At 44.3% G+C, this 21,310-nt stretch overlaps 2 protein-coding genes across 2 annotated transcripts in view; one reads left to right on the plus strand and one right to left on the minus strand.

The window, feature by feature from the left end:
- Nucleotides 1–4,075, plus strand: part of LOC117398276 (importin-4) — a 68,691-nt gene extending 64,616 nt beyond the window's left edge. The window contains exons 29-31 of the mRNA XM_034912893.2: nt 1,159–1,228; nt 1,702–1,837; nt 3,847–4,075. Coding sequence (XP_034768784.2) covers nt 1,159–1,228; nt 1,702–1,835 — 204 coding nt within the window. The 3' untranslated portion in view covers nt 1,836–1,837; nt 3,847–4,075. The remainder of the gene's footprint in view (nt 1–1,158; nt 1,229–1,701; nt 1,838–3,846) is intronic.
- Nucleotides 4,076–6,124: 2,049 nt separating this feature from the next.
- The window catches only part of rec8b (REC8 meiotic recombination protein b), a 29,432-nt gene continuing 14,246 nt past the window's right edge, over nt 6,125–21,310 (minus strand). The window contains exons 9-18 of the mRNA XM_059016985.1: nt 15,350–15,431; nt 13,493–13,667; nt 12,331–12,483; nt 11,585–11,657; nt 10,575–10,705; nt 10,034–10,082; nt 9,001–9,073; nt 8,676–8,822; nt 7,849–7,955; nt 6,125–7,483 (exon numbers count right to left, since the gene is read on the minus strand). Of these exons, the coding sequence (XP_058872968.1) occupies nt 7,455–7,483; nt 7,849–7,955; nt 8,676–8,822; nt 9,001–9,073; nt 10,034–10,082; nt 10,575–10,705; nt 11,585–11,657; nt 12,331–12,483; nt 13,493–13,667; nt 15,350–15,431 (1,019 nt within the window). The 3' untranslated portion in view covers nt 6,125–7,454. The remainder of the gene's footprint in view (nt 7,484–7,848; nt 7,956–8,675; nt 8,823–9,000; nt 9,074–10,033; nt 10,083–10,574; nt 10,706–11,584; nt 11,658–12,330; nt 12,484–13,492; nt 13,668–15,349; nt 15,432–21,310) is intronic.

Genomic DNA, 21,310 nt, shown 5'->3' on the forward strand with positions numbered 1-21,310 from the left:
CTCAGCAGATCGATCGATCCTGTGAGAATGTATCGATGCTCAGAGACGCCCTTACCGCTCAGCAGATCGATCGATCGATCCTGTGAGAATGTATCGATGCTCAGAGACACCCTTACCGCTCAGCAGATCGATCGATCCTGTGAGAATGTATCGATGCTCAGAGACACCCTTACCGCTCAGCAGATCGATCGATCGATCCTGTGAGAATGTATCGATGCTCAGAGACACCCTTACCGCTCAGCAGATCGATCGATCCTGTGAGAATGTATCGATGCTCAGAGACACCCTTACCGCTCAGCAGATCGATCGATCGATCCTGTGAGAATGTATCGATGCTCAGAGACGCCCTTACCGCTCAGCAGATCGATCGATCGATCCTGTGAGAATGTATCGATGCTCAGAGACGCCCTTACCGCTCAGCAGATCGATCGATCCTGTGAGAATGTATCGATGCTCAGAGACACCCTTACCGCTCAGCAGATCGATCGATCCTGTGAGAATGTATCGATGCTCAGAGACACCCTTACCGCTCAGCAGATCGATCGATCCTGTGAGAATGTATCGATGCTCAGAGACACCCTTACCGCTCAGCAGATCGATCGATCGATCCTGTGAGAATGTATCGATGCTCAGAGACACCCTTACCGCTCAGCAGATCGATCGATCCTGTGAGAATGTATCGATGCTCAGAGACGCCCTTACCGCTCAGCAGAGCGATCGATCCTGTGAGAATGTATCGATGCTCAGAGACACCCTTACCGCTCAGCAGAGCGATCGATCGATCCTGTGAGAATGTATCGATGCTCAGAGACACCCTTACCGCTCAGCAGATCGATCGATCCTGTGAGAATGTATCGATGCTCAGAGACGCCCTTACCGCTCAGCAGATCGATCGATCCTGTGAGAATGTATCGATGCTCAGAGACACCCTTACCGCTCAGCAGATCGATCGATCCTGTGAGAATGTATCGATGCTCAGAGACACCCTTACCGCTCAGCAGATCGATCGATCCTGTGAGAATGTATCGATGCTCAGAGACACCCTTACCGCTCAGCAGAGCGATCGATCGATCCTGTGAGAATGTATCGATGCTCAGAGACACTCTTACCAATAAACAGATCAATCAATCCTCTGTGTTTTTGTTTTTCCCCTCGCAGGTTATTCAGCACTTGAGACAAGTCCTCAACATATTCAGCGAGGTTCTGGGGACCGAACAGATCAAGACAGGTGAGGCATAGCCCTCCTTGTGCTGCAAGATTCAACGTTTACTGTGCTCTGTGTTCGTAAAGGGACCCTTTATACCAGCGGTGTCGAACTCGGCCCCTGGCTTTCGTTCCACCCCGAGCGCTCAATCACTTCACAAATTTAACACTTCTTCCCAGTCCTCAACATGGTTTATAGGTTGTGTAAATCAGGTGTGTTTTCTAATTCATCATCTGAAAAATATTAAACCTGTCCAATTGAGCAAATAATTAGGTCAATGATGTTAACTGAGCTGTCAAGTTAGAATGAAAACCAGAAGACCGCACGGCCCTCGAGGACTGGAGTCCGACACCCCCGCTTTATCAGTGCCGTTTCCCTAATATTCCCCCTCTCCCCTGTGCAGTGTCCGGTTGTGTGTTCTCTCTTTCACTGTTGCTAAATCAATGGTTATTTATTTTGCTGTGTCGTGTCCCTCCCCCCCACCCCTCTATTTCCAGATACCCAGAATACCTTGCTCATGGTGCTCCAAGACATCGCGCAGCGCTACCCACAGGAGCTCCAGAGCATTGTGATGTCACTTCCTGCAGACCGGGCCGCCACCCTCACTGCGGCTCTGAGTGAAGACCTCTAGTGGTGAGATGATTACACTGCGACCCACAGACACTGAACTTCAGCGATGGCCAAAACTGTTACATCACCCTGTGCTGCAGTGGTATTCAGTTCCATTCTCTGGAGGGCCAATTAAGGCAGTGTCCAAACCTTGGGGGGGGGGGGGCCACAGGGCGCTCATGATGTGTGTACCGGTGGGGGGGTTGGTTAAACGGTTATGAAAATCTGACTATCCAGTCACACTTTACATAACAGAACGTCGCAACACTACACTTGCACAATTCAGCTAATACATCTCAGAAATAACCACTTACAACGATACAATGTCTGATCACCGTGTAGTAATACAAATAGACAGCAAATAGATTTGTCATGATATTTTCCTGCCAATATTCAAACAACATCTTGCAAACACATATTTATACAAAGCATGCTATTAGTCAGACTTATTTAAACTATGACATTTAAATTCTAAGTTAAATTCCTGAGAAATGAATAGACATCTAATTTCATATTCTGACGTCATCTTCTTCTTTTTGGAAAGTGACTGCGCAGCAAACACTCAAGTTCACTAATGAAAGCACGATAATTATGAATCGCTTTATTTAACAATTCAGAACAGAAAATAGGAGGCACTTTTTTACACAGAGAATTGTGAGGGTCTGGAACCAACTCCCCAGTAATGTTGTTGAAGCCGACACCCTGGGATCCTTCAAGAAGCTGCTTGATGAGATTCTGGGATCAATAAGCTACTAACAACCAAACGAGCAAGATGGGCTGAATGGCCTCCTCTCGTTTGGAAACTTTCTTATGTTCTTATGTTCTTATGTTGTGTAAGCATCTTAAGCACCCGATTCAAAAGTGCAGCACTGTGTATCAACATGTTCCAACTCCAATGTGTTTAGATGTAAATGAAAAGTTTCTATCTTAAATACATGGCATGACAGTGTACAGTGGGAAAATAAACAAGTGCACATTTAATGTGACATCAAACTTTGACAGGCATGTCGGCACATAGGAGCATTTCTTATTGTTCCCAAACGTTTTTGTTTTTGTTTTTTTTTAAGCCCAAATTAAAATTGACAGGCTCTGTAGCACACAATGCCAGAGCAAGCGCTTCAATGGGCAGGGGCTCATTTGCATGTTAGCTTCAGATTCAGCTGGCAAAATTAATTATTTTTTGGTGAAAACCCAACAAAGTTTGCGCACCACTGCTCCAAGTAAAACAAACTGACGATGTTTAACCCAGCAAGTGAGCAGAGGCTACAGGAGAGGAGTCATTATTTATAATCAGATAACAGTAAACTGTAAAATAGCATTCACTGGGTAATAAAGTTTATGGATTTGAGGTTAGCTTTCAAATCAGGGATGTCAGCTGCTTTTACAATCAGGCGAGCAAGCTGCGATGTCACAATCACCTCTGATGTTGTTCCCCATTGTGAACTAAAAATCTCTGCTGAAATGTAGTTACAAATGATTACTGTACTGACAAGATAAAGTCTGGTTCGGGTGTGGCAGGTGAAGTGCCAGCTACTGTCACATCTAATATGTGTGGTTCAGACCTTACTGTATTTCTCAATCCTAAAATTCTGGGTGATGCACAACTTTTGCCCATAGCTGTGCGTGTGCGTGTGTCTCTGTGCGTGTGCGTGTGCGTGTGTGTGTGCGTGTGTGTCTGTGTGTGTGTGAGATATTGGAAGTATCTGTTGAAGGGATCTAATAACTTCAAACACTCGATCGTACGTTCTAGTGTAAAATTTGTAAGAAACTTAAGGAAGTCAAGCAGTATTAAGAAGAAAAATGTTCAGGCGAATGCCTTCATCAGTGTTATGTGTGAGATATTGGAATTGTCTGTTTCTTCTCCTGTGGGTTTATTTGTTGAGTGTTTTTTACATCATGATCGTAACACATTGAAACAAGAATATTGGAAATGAAGAAAATAAGTAATATTAATATTAATGGTGTAGAATCTGAATTTATCTTAGTTTTAGATGTGTGTATATTTTATTTTTGTTGTTGAAATTGTTTTTCAGCCACACACAAGATTCACCCAGAGCAGACTGACACCTGATAGGACTTTGAGACTTTCCCCCTGCCCACGACACCTCTTCAGAGCACTCTGATTGGCTGGGTGCCAACAGGAAAGAACATTATGCATATGTATATATTCAAATGGGTGGAGTTATACCGGTGACACTGATGGAAAGCCACGCCTCTTCTGCTCACTTGGGTGAGCCAATAAAAACAACCCCAAAAATAAAACCCAGAATGTATTTTTTATTTATTTACTTTAATTTTGAGTTTGAATTTATCGCTTTCTTGTTACTGTTTTTAGGATTATATTGAAGTGCTAACTACAGGGATATAATAGCTAGTGATGCGAGTGATATATTTAATTTAGTCTTTTTAGGTTCCCTTTTCTACCATCGTGTAGTTGAGGTATAGCAGCCTGTGAACCCCTGAACAGCACTACAACTCCCATCATCCCCCACTGGTACTGCTGGTGCACAGGCATGCTGGGAGCTGTAGTTTTTCATCCAGCAAAAGTTTAGCTGGCTTCAATGTTTTCATTCACATATATTGCAGCCATCTAACATCTTGTTAGTTGCGATTCCAGTGTAAATAGAGAGAAGGGGAGGCTCTTATACTCTCTGAACAGCCTCCCTCTCCTCTGTGCTAGTGGAGCAGAGAGAGAAAGGGAGGCTCTTATACTCTCTGAACAGCCTCCCTCTCCTCTGTGCTAGTGGAGCAGAGAGAGAAAGGGAGGCTCTTATACTCTCTGAACAGCCTCCCTCTCCTCTGTGCTAGTGGAGCAGAGAGAGAAAGGGAGGCTCTTATACTCTCTGAACAGCCTCCCTCTCCTCTGTGCTAGTGGAGCAGAGAGAGAAAGGGAGGCTCTTATACTCTCTGAACAGCCTCCCTCTGCTCTGTGCTAGTGGAGCAGAGAGAGAAGGGGAGGCTCTTATACTCTCCTAATAGCCCCGCTGTGCTCTACTGAATCACCCTATAGAATGAACTCCCTCAGCTTCATAGAGTCCAATGAAAGCTGCTGAATAATGTCCCCTTGTTAACATATTGAATTGCACCCCCTCTATATAGAATGAACTCCCTCAGCTTCATAGAGTCCAATGAAAGCTGCTGAATAATGTTCCCTTGTTAACATATTGAATTGCACACCCTCTATATAGAATGAACTCCCTCAGCTTCATAGAGTCCAATGAAAGCTGCTGAATAATGTTCCCTTGTTAACATATTGAATTGCACACCCTCTATATAGAATGAACTCACTCAGCTTCATAGAGTCCAGTGAAAGCTGCTGAATAATGTTCCCTTGTTAACATATTGAATTGCACCCCCTCTATATAGAACGAACTCCCTCAGCTTCAGAGTCCAATGAAAGCTGCTGAATAATGTTCCCTTGTTAACATATTGAATTGCACACCCTCTATATAGAATGAACTCCCTCAGCTTCATAGAGTCCAATGAAAGCTGCTGAATAATGTTCCCTTGTTAACATATTGAATTGCACACCCTCTATATAGAATGAACTCCCTCAGCTTCATAGAGTCCAATGAAAGCTGCTGAATAATGTTCCCTTGTTAACATATTGAATTACACACCCTCTATATAGAATGAACTCCCTCAGCTTCATAGAGTCCAATGAAAGCTGCTGAATAATGTTCCCTTGTTAACATATTGAATTCCACCCCCTCTATATAGAATGAACTCCCTCAGCTTCATAGAGTCCAATGAAAGCTGCTGAATAATGTTCCCTTGTTAACATATTGAATTGCACACCCTCTATATAGAACGAACTCCCTCAGCTTCAGAGTCCAATGAAAGCTGCTGAATAATGTCCCCTTGTTAACATATTGAATTGCACACCCTCTATATAGAACGAACTCCCTCAGCTTCAGAGTCCAATGAAAGCTGCTGAATAATGTTCCCTTGTTAACATATTGAATTGCACACCCTCTATATAGAATGAACTCCCTCAGCTTCATAGAGTCCAATGAAAGCTGCTGAATAATGTTCCCTTGTTAACATATTGAATTGCACCCCCTCTATATAGAATGAACTCCCTCAGCTTCATAGAGTCCAATGAAAGCTGCTGAATAATGTTCCCTTGTTAACATATTGAATTGCACACCGCTTTGTAGTTTTCCATAAACGAAAAACTGACAAAAATTGAAAAATGTGACATTTCGAAATCAAGTGGCAGTTTCAGTAAAAGCTAATCCACTGTTCCACAAACTCACTTATGAGAAGAAAAAAAAAACACTTTCCATAAAACGGCAGCTTCAAACAAGATGGGTTACAAAAATCTTTTATAAAAACAAGATGAAATAGAACACTTTGACACAAGTTACAACATGAACACAAATTTGCATAATAAAGATAGAACGATAGCGAACTTCTAAATGGTGCCATTATACATCGTGATAGCTCCCTGTAGATAGTATGTATAAATAGTGAACATGAGTCCCAGTGCTGTTTATAAATAATACAGTGTGAGTCCCAGTGCTGTTTATAAATAATACAAATAGTGTGAGTCCCAGTGCTGTTTATAAATAATACAAATAGTGTGAGTCCCAGTGCTGCTTATAAATAATATAAATAGTGTGAGTTCCAGTGCTGCTTATAAATAATACAAATAGTGTGAGTCCCAGTGCTGTTTATAAATAATACAAATAGTGTGAGTCCCAGTGCTGTTTATAAATAATACAAATAGTGTGAGTCCCAGTGCTGCTTATAAATAATACAAATAGTGTGAGTCCCAGTGCTGTTTATAAATAATACAGTGTGAGTCCCAGTGCTGTTTATAAATAATACAAATAGTGTGAGTCCCAGTGCTGTTTATAAATAATACAAATAGTGTGAGTCCCAGTGCTGTTTATAAATAATACAAATAGTGTGAGTCCCAGTGCTGTTTATAAATAATACAAATAGTGTGAGTCCCAGTGCTGCTTATAAATAATACAGTGTGAGTCCCAGTGCTGTTTATAAATAATACAAATAGTGTGAGTCCCAGTGCTGCTTATAAATAATACAAATAGTGAACCGTTTAGATTAAAAAGAAAACATCTCTGCGGAATTAAAAAACTCAGAATTTGCCCAAAAATGTTTTGGAAACACTATAAAAAACGAGTTCATAAAACAAGATACATTTGGATGAATTCTTCGATGAGCCAAACAATCAATTATAAATTCATGGCATTTTTTTTTTTTTAATCAATGTTAACACTGTTATAAGAATAAGAATATATATATAATGTATATGTATGTATGTTTTTTTGTTTCATGTAAATATTTTAAATAACAATGATCACAAGTAACTTTACAATGCTTCCCTATGCTTTACCAGACCTCTCTGTGCTTTACAATGCTTCCCTATGCTTTACCAGACCTCTCTGTGCTTTACAATGCGTTGTCTCTGGGATTCCTGGAGGCTATAGCAGGAGTGTGATGAGGGGAGGTCGGAGTGCAGCAAGCTGACGGCTGCATGCTCTTCTTTACTGAACTCCGTACAGGGCTCCTGGTCGGATGAGGATGCGAGCGTAGGGCTCGGACTGAAATGCACTGAGAACCCTTCTCTCACACAGCTCTGAGAGACGGAGAGAGAGAGAGACAGGGGGCGGGGTTACATGAGAACCCTCCTCTCACACAGCTCTGAGAGACAGAGAGAGAGACAGGGGGCGGGGTTACATGAGAACCCTCCTCTCACACAGCTGAGAGACAGAGAGAGAGAGAGAGACAGGAGGGCGGGGTTACCCAAGCCTGGGGCTCCCAAAGTCAGCTCTCCCCTTCTCTCCTGTTGCTTTCTCTCCTGTCAGTGCCCCTTTGTGTGTCAGTGCCTCTCTGTTTGTCTCAGTGCCCCAGTGTGTGTGTGTCAGTGTCTCTCTCTCTTTATGTCTCAGTGCCCCAGTACGTGTGTGTCAGTCTCTCTCTGACTTGTGTCAGTGTGTGTGCGTCTCTTCTCTCCCTCTACCCCCTCCCTGTCCCTCTCTCTCCCCTCTACCCCCTCCCTCTCTCACCTAGCACTCTGAAGAACAGCACAGCCGCCACTTTCCTGAGGATCCCGTGAGGCGCCAGGATATCGAAGTACGTCTCTCCGAAGGGTTCAATCTGCTCTGCGGCCAACCTGAGCAGAGGGGCAAGGACGACCATTTCAATAAAGCTGAGTTTAAACTGAACTACACTGAGTTTAAACTGAACTACACTGAGTTTAAACTGAACTGAACTACACTGAGTTTAAACTGAACTACACTGAAGTTAAAACTAAACTACACTGAGTTTAAACTGAACTACACTGAAGTTAAAACTAAACTACACTGAGTTTAAACTGAACTACACTGAGTTTAAACTGAACTACACTGAGTTTAAACTGAACTGAACTACACTGAAGTTAAAACTAAACTACACTGAGTTTAAACTGAACTACACTGAGTTTAAACTGAACTACACTGAGTTTAAACTGAACTGAACTACACTGAGTTTAAACTGAACTACACTGAGTTTAAACTGAACTACGCTGAGTTTAAACTGAACTACGCTGAGTTTAAACTGAACTACACTGAGTTTAAACTGAACTACGCTGAGTTTAAACTGAACTACGCTGAGTTTAAACTGAACTACACTGAGTTTAAACTGAACTGCACTGAGTTTAAACTGAACTGAACTACACTGAGTTTAAACTGAACTACACTGAGTTTAAACTGATCTGCACTGAGTTTAAACTAAACTAAACTACACTGAGTTTAAACTGAACTGCACTGAGTTTAAACTAAACTGAACTACACTGAGTTTAAACTAAACTACAGAGTTAAACTGAACTACACTGGTCTGCGAGTGTGAGTTTCACCTGAGCACAGACTCTGCAGTCACGGCCTCCTCTCCCCTTGGCTCCTCCAGCTCCTCCCTCTCCTCTGGAACGCCAATCTCCTCGGGAATGCCCTCCAGGATCGGACGCTCAGCCTCCACTTCCGGCTGCGCTGGTTCAACTGGGGACCTGTGGGAGCCGAAAACACCCAGCTCAGCCACAGGACACCTTTCTACCCTCGCCCTCTCTCCCCTTCCCTCCATCCCTCTCCCCTCATCCCCCCAGCTCTCTCCCTCCACTCACTCCTCTCTCTCTCCCCTTATTCCCCTCTTTCTGCCTTCTCTCTCTGTATCTCACTCTCCCTCACCATCTGCTCTCCAGAGTGACAAAGCTGCGGGAGCGCTCCTCGTCGGACATCTCCAAGAGTGCCTCGGAGGGAACTGGAGACAGAGAGGGAGGGGAGAAAAGGTCACAGAGGTGTGAAGAGGGAGGGAGGGAGGGAGGGAGGGGTAGAGAGAGAATTATTATTTATTTCTTAGCAGACGCCCTTATCCAGGGCAACTTACAATTGTTACAAGATATCACTTTTATTTATTTTTTTTACATACAATTTCCCATTTATACAGTTGGGTTTTTACTGGAGCAATCTAGGTAAAGTACCTTGCTCAAGGGTACAGCAGCAGTGTCCCCCCCACCTGGGATTGAACCCACAACCCTCCGGTCAAGAGTCCAGAGCCCTAACCACTACTCCACACTGCTGCCCGTGATTAGTTATTGAGAATGAGGGAGAGGCGATCATCTGGTGTACAGGCCATCTCATCTAAAGTTTAGCATCCCCTCCTATATAATTAACTAATTTTGCTTCAGAGTCCAATGAAAGCTGCTGAATAATGTTCCCTTGTTAACATATTGAATTGCACACCCTCTATATAGAATGAACTCCCTCAGCTTCATAGAGTCCAATGAAAGCTGCTGAATAATGTTCCCTTGTTAACATATTGAATTCCACACCCTCTATATAGAATGAACTCCCTCAGCTTCATAGAGTCCAATGAAAGCTGCTGAATAATGTTCCCTTGTTAACATATTGAATTCCTCACTCACGGGTGAAAGTGCTCTAGATGGAATTCCTTCAAAATGGTCTCTCCCAGGTCCCTTCCTATGACTCGTGTAGAAACAAACTTGATCACTTGTGACCTTTTAATATATATTTTCTCCTGTTGAACTGTAGCTTGATTGAGACCATAGACACCCAACCCACAGAGCACAGGGGAGGGCAAACAATGTATTTAATCTAATGTGAAATACTGTGCTGCTGCTATGGGCTGACCAGCAGCACACTATGTCTCAGCGTATCTGTAAGGGTTTGTGCTGTTACTGTGATGTTTTTATCTGCTCACCTGAAATCTCAATCTGAGCCATGCTGGGCTCAACAGCTTCGAGAACGACCTTGAGGGAAACATTGAGCAGGTATTACTGAAAGTGAGCTTCCCTTAAAAGCACAGATTTGTGAAGCATTGTAAAGCACAGAGAGGTCTGGTAAAGCGCAGGGAAGCATTGTAAAGCACAGAGAGGTCTGGTAAAGCATAGGGAAGCATTGTAAAGCACAGAGAGGTCTGGTAAAGCATAGGGAAGCATTGTAAAACACAGAGAGGTCTGGTAAAGCATAGGGAAGCATTGTAAAGCACAGAGAGGTCTGGTAAAGCATAGGGAAGCATTGTAAAGCACAGAGAGGTCTGGTAAAGCATAGGGAAGCATTGTAAAGCACAGAGAGGTCTGGTAAAGCATAGGGAAGCATTGTAAAGCACAGAGAGGTCTGGTAAAGCATAGGGAAGCATTGTAAAGCACAGAGAGGTCTGGTAAAGCATAGAGAAGCATTGTAAAGCACAGAGAGGTCTGGTAAAGCATAGGGAAGCACTGTAAAGCACAGAGAGGTCATACCTCCATCTCGCTCTCCTCCTCTTCCTCTCTCCTCTCCAGTCGCTCCCTCGCTCTCCTGGCAGCGTAGTCAACGGGGGAGACGACAGCACAGTGGCGCCAGAGATGCAGCAGGGGAGGGGGGAGAGGGGGGGCTGGGGAGAGAGAGAGCCAGGGAGTTAGCATTGTGAGAATAACAATAAAAAAGAGAGTTTGAAAAACTTCAATTAAACGAGAAAGCCGTCGATATAAACATAACTTGCTCTTATCTGCTCGCTATTTTACTAAATAAACAAATAAAAATAATAATACTGTATTTAATCCTGTACTTTAGAGTACTGTAATCTGTCAAGTGTTATTTAACCTGTAGTATTATGTATTCAATTATATCCTGATGTAACTATCACTGACACTGTTATCTGCTCCGTTATTGAATTGTATTTTGTCACACTTGTACTTGCTAGAACCGAAGTCATTGTAATTTTTATCTTGCTCTCAATTGTATTATTACTTGTACTGTGATTCCTGAAATGTGTTTTTATTTACAACTGTAAGTCGCCCTGGATAAGGGCGTCTGCTAATAAATAAATAATAATAATAATAATAATAATAATAATAATTAGGGATGCGCTGAAACTCCGAATCGCCTTTAACAAATATGTATTTATCGGCAGGTATTAAATACATCAGTTAATTTAGCAAGTTGATTTCAAAACAAGAAATGCCGTCCTTCCCTCGCCTTTACAACCGAGTGCCGATCAATGGTGATTGATTTTTTTTTTTAAAAGCCGATTTGGAAGCGAAATGTTCCACTTATCAGGGAAGCTGGCATTTTCACTGCCTTATTGGCAATCATAATTGTAAATCAAGCCAAGATTCCCGCCTCTGTAATCCGCAACACCGATGAAGCCCGGAGCAGAAGGAAAATTCACTTCCGGACGGCTTCTCTTGTTTTGTAATGAACACGGTATTGGTGTATAAATAAATGGTTGTTAAAGGCGAGTTTCATAGTAATAAAGGGTCAGAGTGCTCACAGCAGCAGGGCGCGTTGAAGAGATCCGCTGGAGTCCTCCTGCGTCGCCCTGGAGGGTCAACAAACATCTGCTCCTGAGAGACAGAGAGAGAGAGAGAAAGAGACAATGAGAAAGAGAGAAAGAGCGAGGAGGGAGAAAGAATGAGAAAGGGAGAAAGAGCGAGGAAGGAGAAAGAGAAACAAAGAGGGAGAGAAAGAGAGAAAGAATGAGAGGGAGAAAGAATGAGAGAAAGAATGAGAGAGGGAGGAAGAAAATGAAGGAGAAAGAGAGAAAGAATGAGAGGGAGAAAGAGTGAGGAGGGAGAGAGAATAAGGAAGACTGAGAAAGAATGAGAAACAATGAAAGAGAAAGAGTGAACGCATGAAAGAGAATGAAAGAATGAAAAAGCAAACAGGAGAAAGCACGAGAGCAAGAGAAAGGACAGAGAAAGAGCGAAAGACGGAGAGAAAAAAAGAAAAGGAAGGAAGGACAGGATGGAAAGATTTTTTTAAGAACTCAAAACAAATGAAAGTATAAATATGCAGTAGCTACAGTGAGTGGGTCTCTGGCACAAGTGAAGCAGGGCCTGATAGACATAGGTCTGATAGAGGTCTGATTCACCGTTCAGAGTGAAACGAGTGAACAAACAGCTGCTTGGCTTTGTGATGATCGCTGATTTTCTTAAAGAACAGCGATCCACACAAACCCAAGCAGCTGCTTCTACAGTCCCCCCTCTCTCTCTCTCTCTCTCTGTCTCGCTCTCGTACCAGCGGGCGTGTCTCAGCCTGGGGGTTGCGTATCTGCTCCCGCAGTGCATCCTGGGATATCTGGGTGTTGAGGTCGATGAATCGGAGCTGCCTGCGTCTGCGTTGGGGGGTCACGGCAGCAGGGGGTGCTTCTGGGAGGGCAGCAAGCTGGAGCTGCACAGACAGAGAGACACAGAGAGAGAATCACACAGAGAGAATCACAAACAGACACAGGGAGAGAATCACACAGAGAGAGAGAGAATCACACAGAGAGAATCACACAGAGAGAGAATCACACAGAGAAAGAGAATCACACAGAGAGAATCACAGAGAGAGAGAGAATCACAAACAGACACAGGGAGAGAATCACACACATAGAGAGAATCACACAGAGAATCACACACACAGAGAGAATCACAGAGAGAGAGAATCACAAACAGACACAGGGAGAGAATCACTCACAGAGAATCACACACACAGAGAGAATCACAGAGAGAATCACACACACAGTGAGAATCACAGAGAGAGAGAATCACAAACAGACACAGGGAGAGAATCACACAGAGAGAGAGAATCACACAGAGAGAATCATACACAGAGAGAATCATAGAGAGAGAATCACACAAAGAGAGAATCACACACACAGAGAGAATCACAGAGAGAGAGAATCACAAACAGACACAGGGAGAGAATCACACACAGAGAGAGAGAATCACACAGAGAGAATCATACACAGAGAGAATCATAGAGAGAGAATCACACAAAGAGAGAATCACACACACAGAGAGAATCACAGAGAGAGAGAATCACAAACAGACACAGGGAGAGAATCACACACAGAGAGAGAATCACAGAGAATTACACACAGAGAGAATCACAGAGAATCACACACAGAGAGAGAATCACAGAGAATCACACACAGAGAGAGAATCACAGAGAATCACACACAGAGAGAGAATCACAGAGAATCACACACAGAGAGAGAATCACAGAGAATCACACACAGAGAGAGAATCACAGAGAATCACACACACAGAAACATTGTTAATGCTGTAACCCAACTGTACCGCATCGAGAATTTCCACTATCTCACTTCAGGCTTTGTATTGTGTGTAGTGTAGTGTACTGTAGTACTGTATTTTATTGTATTGTATTGTATTTTATTGTATTGTACTGTCCTCACCTCTGGGCTCTCCTCTCTCTGGGGGGAGGGGGGGGGGGGAATGGGGATATCTCTGGGGGGGGTCACCTCCACGGACACGGTGGCTGCTGGGATAGACGGGACCTCCACTGGAAGACCAGTGACCTCGTCCAGCAGAACCATAGAGTCCAACTCCGGACCCAACTCCCCTCGGGGACTGAGAGAGAGAGAGACAGAGATCAATACAGAGGAAGAGAGAGAGAGAGCAACACCAATACACAGCTACACACACACACACACACACACACACATATAGCATATGCATTCCTATATTTGTGGGGACTTCTCATTAGCTCTCACTATATTTTTATTTACTATTTCTGACTCCACTCAGACAAAACTTGTTGACAATAAACTAAACATTTTGGCTTTTTTTTTTTTTTTTGAAGACATATTTAGTTCTTAAAAAGGTGTTTCACAAAGTGGGGACGTTCCCACAAAGTTTGACATTTTGTCAAATTCTGTCCGCACATTGATATCAATACCTGCGCGCGCGCACACACGCACACACGCACACACGCACACTCCAAGTTTCATTTACTGTCTTATTATCAAAGCGTTTACACAGGTCTTTAATTAGCTCCCATTTTTTTGAAAGAGGTAAAAGAAAACACCCGGTAATTTCACAAATCCAAGGCCAAACGACCAAGTTCTAGTGACTGTCAAGTTCTCTTAAGCACTCTGAGGTGTTTTGTATCTCATTTTGTAACATTTACATTATTTTATTTTCCCTCACTGTAAACAGCGACATTGTCTTCTGTATATATAATTGTACATCAGTGTCTAAAACACCACAGTACAATACTTCACTTACACAATACAAAACACCACGGTATTACTGGAATGAGATTCCCCTCACAGCTCCAGTGAAGCGATGCTCTCTCCCTCCCCACCCCTCTCCCTGTAATGAGATTCCCCTCACAGCTCCAGTGAAGCGATGCTCTCTCCCTCCCCCCCTCCCCTCCCTGTAATGAGATTCCCCTCACAGCTCCAGTGAAGCGATGCTCTCTCCCTCCTCCCCTCCCCTCCCCTCTCCCTGTAATGAGATTCCCCTCACAGCTCCAGTGAAGCGATGCTCTCTCCCTCCTCCCCTCCCCTCCTCTCTCCCTGTAATGAGATTCCCCTCACAGCTCCAGTGAAGCGATGCTCTCTCCCTCCTCCCCTCCCCTCCTCTCTCCCTGTAATGAGATTCCCCTCACAGCTCCAGTGAAGCGATGCTCTCTCCCTCCTCCCCTCCCCTCCCCTCTCCCTGTAATGAGATTCCCCTCACAGCTCCAGTGAAGCGATGCTCTCTCCCTCCTCCCCTCCCCTCCTCTCTCCCTGTAATGAGATTCCCCTCACAGCTCCAGTGAAGCGATGCTCTCTCCCTCCTCCCCTCCCCTCCCCTCCCCTCTCCCTGTAATGAGATTCCCCTCACAGCTCCAGTGAAGCGATGCTCTCTCCCTCCTCCCCTCCCCTCCCCTCTCCCTGTAATGAGATTCCCCTCACAGCTCCAGTGAAGCGATGCTCTCTCCCTCCTCCCCTCCCCTCCTCTCTCCCTGTAATGAGATTCCCCTCACAGCTCCAGTGAAGCGATGCTCTCTCCCTCCTCCCCTCCCCTCCTCTCTCCCTGTAATGAGATTCCCCTCACAGCTCCAGTGAAGCGATGCTCTCTCCCTCCTCCCCTCCCCTCCTCTCTCCCTGTAATGAGATTCCCCTCACAGCTCCAGTGATGCGATGCTCTCTCCCTCCTCCCCTCCCCTCCCCTCTCCCTGTAATGAGATTCCCCTCACAGCTCCAGTGAAGCGATGCTCTCTCCCTCCCTCCCCTCCCCTCCCCCTGTAATGAGATTCCCCTCACAGCTCCAGTGAAGCGATGCTCTCCGCTGCCTCCCTCTCCGGCTCTCTCTCTGCTCCGCGCTCCCTCTCTCTGTCCTCCAACTCTGGAAGGGGAAAGAAAACAAAGCGAAGATCAACAAGGAGCAATGGCCCTTTTATAAAATCTTACCACTGTATTTCTGCCAGTACTTTTGGAAACGTTTATAAGGGTTAGTTTACCATGGTTTGTTTTTTTTTAATATGCTTTACCAGACCTCTCTGTGCTTGACAATGCTTCCCTATGCTTTACCATACCTCTGTGCTTTACAATGCTTCCCTATGCTTTACCAGACCTATCTGTGCTTTACAATGCTTCCCTATGCTTTACCAGACCTCTCTGTGCTTTACAATGCTTCCCTATGCTTTACCAGACCTCTCTGTGCTTTACAATGCTTCTCTATGCTTTACCAGACCTCTCTGTGCTTTACAATGCTTCCCTATGCTTTACCAGACCTCTCTGTGCTTTACAATGCTTCCCTATGTTTTACCGTACCTCTCTGTGCTTTACAATGCTTCCCTATGCTTTACCAGACCTCTCTGTGCTTTACAATGCTTCCCTATGCTTTACCAGACCTCTCTGTGCTTTACAATGCTTCCCTATGCTTTACCAGACCTCTCTGTGCTTTACAATGCTTCCCTATGCTTTACCAGACCTCTCTGTGCTTTACAATGCTTCTCTATGCTTTACCACACCTCTCTGTGCTTTACAATGCTCCCCTATGCTTTACCAGACCTCTCTGTGCTTTACAATGCTTCCCTATGCTTTACCAGACCTCTCTGTGCTTTACAATGCTTCCCTATGCTTTACCAGACCTCTCTGTGCTTTACAATGCTTCCCTATGCTTTACCACACCTCTCTGTGCTTTACAATGCTTCCCTATGCTTTACCACACCTCTCTGTGCTTTACAATGCTTCCCTATGCTTTACCACACCTCTCTGTGCTTTACAATGCTTCCCTATGCTTTACCACACCTCTCTGTGCTTTACAATGCTTCCCTATGCTTTACCAGACCTCTCTGTGCTTTACAATGCTTCCCTATGCTTTACCAGACCTCTCTGTGCTTTACAATGCTTCCCTATGCTTTACCAGACCTCTCTGTGCTTTACAATGCTTCCCTATGCTTTACCACACCTCTCTGTGCTTTACAATGCTTCCCTATGCTTTACCAGACCTCTCTGTGCTTTACAATGCTTCCCTATGCTTTACCAGACCTCTCTGTGCTTTACAATGCTTCCATATGCTTTACCAGACCTCTCTGTGCTTTACAATGCTTCCCTATGCTTTACCAGACCTCTCTGTGCTTTACAATGCTTCCCTATTGCTTTACCAGACCTCTCTGTGCTTTACAATGCTTCCCTATGCCTTACCAGACCTCTCTGTGCTTTACAATGCTTCCCTATGCTTTACCACACCTCTCTGTGCTTTACAATGCTTCCCTATGCTTTACCAGACCTCTCTGTGCTTTACCATGCTTCCCTATGCTTTACCAGACCTCTCTGTGCTTTACAATGCTTCCCTATGCTTTACCACACCTCTCTGTGCTTTACAATGCTTCCCTATGCTTTACCAGACCTCTCTGTGCTTTACAATGCTTCCCTATGCTTTACCAGACCTCTCTGTGCTTTACAATGCTTCCCTATGCTTTACCAGACCTCTCTGTGCTTTACAATGCTTCCCTATGCTTTACCAGACCTCTCTGTGCTTTACAATGCTTCCCTATGCTTTACCAGACCTCTCTGTGCTTTACAATGCTTCCCTATGCTTTACCACACCTCTCTGTGCTTTACAATGCTTCCCTATGCTTTACCAGACCTCTCTGTGCTTTACAATGCTTCCCTATGCTTTACCAGACCTCTCTGTGCTTTACAATGCTTCCCTATGCTTTACCACACCTCTCTGTGCTTTACAATGCTTCCCTATGCTTTACCACACCTCTCTGTGCTTTACAATGCTTCCCTATGCTTTACCAGACCTCTCTGTGCTTTACAATGCTTCCCTATGCTTTACCAGACCTCTCTGTGCTTTACAATGCTTCCCTATGCTTTACCAGACCTCTCTGTGCTTTACAATGCTTCCCTATGCTTTACCAGACCTCTCTGTGCTTTACAATGCTTCCCTATGCTTTACCAGACCTCTCTGTGCTTTACAATGCTTCCCTATGCTTTACCACACCTCTCTGTGCTTTACAATGCTTCCCTATGCTTTACCAGACCTCTCTGTGCTTTACAATGCTTCCCTATGCTTTACCAGACCTCTCTGTGCTTTACAATGCTTCCCTATGCTTTACCAGACCTCTCTGTGCTTTACAATGCTTCCCTATGCTTTACCAGACCTCTCTGTGCTTTACAATGCTTCCCTATGCTTTACCACACCTCTCTGTGCTTTACAATGCTTCCCTATGCTTTACCAGACCTCTCTGTGCTTTACAATGCTTCCCTATGCTTTACCAGACCTCTCTGTGCTTTACAATGCTTCCCTATGCTTTACCACACCTCTCTGTGCTTTACAATGCTTCCCTATGCTTTACCACACCTCTCTGTGCTTTACAATGCTTCCCTATGCTTTACCAGACCTCTCTGTGCTTTACAATGCTTCCCTATGCTTTACCAGACCTCTCTGTGCTTTACAATGCTTCCCTATGCTTTACCAGACCTCTCTGTGATTTACAATGCTTCCCTATGCTTTACCAGACCTCTCTGTGCTTTACAATGCTTCCCTATGCTTTACCACACCTCTCTGTGCTTTACAATGCTTCCCTATGCTTTACCAGACCTCTCTGTGCTTTACAATGCTTCCCTATGCTTTACCAGACCTCTCTGTGCTTTACAATGCTTCCCTATGCTTTACCAGACCTCTCTGTGCTTTACAATGCTTCCCTATGCTTTACCAGACCTCTCTGTGCTTTACAATGCTTCCCTATGCATTACCAGACCTCTCTGTGCTTTACAATGCTTCCCTATGCTTTACCACACCTCTCTGTGCTTTACAATGCCTCCCTATGCTTTACCAGACCTCTCTGTGCTTTACAATGCTTCTCTATGCTTTACCAGACCTCTCTGTGCTTTACAATGCTTCCCTATGCTTTACCAGCTCTCTCTGTGCTTTACAATGCTTCCCTATGCATTACCAGACCTCTCTGTGCTTTACAATGCTTCCCTATGCTTTACCACACCTCTCTGTGCTTTACAATGCCTCCCTATGCTTTACCAGACCTCTCTGTGCTTTACAATGCTTCTCTATGCTTTACCAGACCTCTCTGTGCTTTACAATGCTTCCCTATGCTTTACCAGCTCTCTCTGTGCTTTACAATGCTTACCTATGCTTTACCACACCTCTCTGTGCTTTACAATGCTTCCCTATGCTTTACCACACCTCTCTGTGCTTTACAATGCTTCCCTATGCTTTACCACACCTCTCTGTGCTTTACAATGCTTCCCTATGCTTTACCAGACCTCTCTGTGCTTTACAATGCTTCCCTATGCTTTACCAGACCTCTCTGTGCTTTACAATGCTTCCCTATGCTTTACCAGACCTCTCTGTGCTTTACAATGCTTCCCTATGCTTTACCAGACCTCTCTGTGCTTTACAATGCTTCCCTATGCTTTACCAGACCTCTCTGTGCTTTACAATGCTTCCCTATGCTTTACCACACCTCTCTGTGCTTTACAATGCTTCCCTATGCTTTACCACACCTCTCTGTGCTTTACAATGCTTCCCTATGCTTTACCAGACCTCTCTGTGCTTTACAATGCTTCCCTATGCTTTACCAGACCTCTCTGTGCTTTACAATGCTTCCCTGTGCTTTACCAGACCTCTCTGTGCTTTACAATGCTTCCCTATGCATTACCAGACCTCTCTGTGCTTTACAATGCTTCCCTATGCTTTACCACACCTCTCTGTGCTTTACAATGCCTCCCTATGCTTTACCAGACCTCTCTGTGCTTTACAATGCTTCTCTATGCTTTACCAGACCTCTCTGTGCTTTACAATGCTTCCCTATGCTTTACCAGCTCTCTCTGTGCTTTACAATGCTTACCTATGCTTTACCACACCTCTCTGTGCTTTACAATGCTTCCCTATGCTTTACCACACCTCTCTGTGCTTTACAATGCTTCCCTATGCTTTACCACACCTCTCTGTGCTTTACAATGCTTCCCTATGCTTTACCAGACCTCTCTGTGCTTTACAATGCTTCCCTATGCTTTACCAGACCTCTCTGTGCTTTACAATGCTTCCCTATGCTTTACCACACCTCTCTGTGCTTTACAATGCTTCCCTATGCTTTACCATGCCTCTCTGTGCTTTACAATGCTTCCCTATGCATTACCAGACCTCTCTGTGCTTTACAATGCTTCCCTGTGCTTTACCAGACCTCTCTGTGCTTTACAATGCTTCCCTATGCTTTACCAGACCTCTCTGTGCTTTACAATGCTTCTCTATGCTTTACCACACCTCTCTGTGCTTTACAATGCTTCCCTATGCTTTACCAGACCTCTCTGTGCTTTACAATGCTTCCCTATGCTTTACCAGACCTCTCTGTGCTTTACAATGCTTCTCTATGCTTTACCACACCTCTCTGTGCTTTACAATGCTTCCCTATGCTTTACCACACCTCTCTGTGCTTTACAATGCTTCCCTATGCTTTACCATGCCTCTCTGTGCTTTACAATGCTTCCCTATGCATTACCAGACCTCTCTGTGCTTTACAATGCTTCCCTGTGCTTTACCAGACCTCTCTGTGCTTTACAATGCTTCCCTATGCTTTACCAGACCTCTCTGTGCTTTACAATGCTTCTCTATGCTTTACCACACCTCTCTGTGCTTTACAATGCTTCCCTATGCTTTACCAGACCTCTCTGTGCTTTACAATGCTTCCCTATGCTTTACCAGACCTCTCTGTGCTTTACAATGCTTCTCTATGCTTTACCAGACCTCTCTGTGCTTTACAATGCTTCCCTATGCTTTACCAGACCTCTCTGTGCTTTACAATGCTTCCCTATGCTTTACCAGACCTCTCTGTGCTTTACAATGCTTCTCTATGCTTTACCACACCTCTCTGTGCTTTACAATGCTTCCCTATGCTTTACCAGACCTCTCTGTGCTTTACAATGCTTCTCTATGCTTTACCACACCTCTCTGTGCTTTACAATGCTTCCCTATGCTTTACCAGACCTCTCTGTGCTTTACAATGCTTCCCTATGCTTTACCAGACCTCTCTGTGCTTTACAATGCTTCTCTATGCTTTACCACACCTCTCTGTGCTTTACAATGCTTCCCTATGCTTTACCAGACCTCTCTGTGCTTTACAATGCTTCCCTATGCTTTACCAGACCTCTCTGTGCTTTACAATGCTTCTCTATGCTTTACCACACCTCTCTGTGCTTTACAATGCTTCCCTATGCTTTACCACACCTCTCTGTGCTTTACAATGCTTCCCTATGCTTTACCATGCCTCTCTGTGCTTTACAATGCTTCCCTATGCATTACCAGACCTCTCTGTGCTTTACAATGCTTCCCTGTGCTTTACCAGACCTCTCTGTGCTTTACAATGCTTCCCTATGCTTTACCAGACCTCTCTGTGCTTTACAATGCTTCTCTATGCTTTACCACACCTCTCTGTGCTTTACAATGCTTCCCTATGCTTTACCAGACCTCTCTGTGCTTTACAATGCTTCCCTATGCTTTACCAGACCTCTCTGTGCTTTACAATGCTTCTCTATGCTTTACCAGACCTCTCTGTGCTTTACAATGCTTCCCTATGCTTTACCAGACCTCTCTGTGCTTTGAAAACACACGGTGCGGATGTTAATCACCATTGATTGGCACTCGGTTATAAATGCAAGGGTAGGACAGCTTATCGCGTGTTCTGTAAACAACACTAACAGGTTTACTGAATACCTGCCCTTTTTTTTAAAATAAATACTTCTTAAAGGGGATTAGGA

Source organism: Acipenser ruthenus, chromosome 54 (genome assembly GCF_902713425.1).
Source record: "Acipenser ruthenus chromosome 54, fAciRut3.2 maternal haplotype, whole genome shotgun sequence".
In the NCBI taxonomy this organism is placed as follows: Eukaryota; Metazoa; Chordata; class Actinopteri; order Acipenseriformes; family Acipenseridae; genus Acipenser; species Acipenser ruthenus.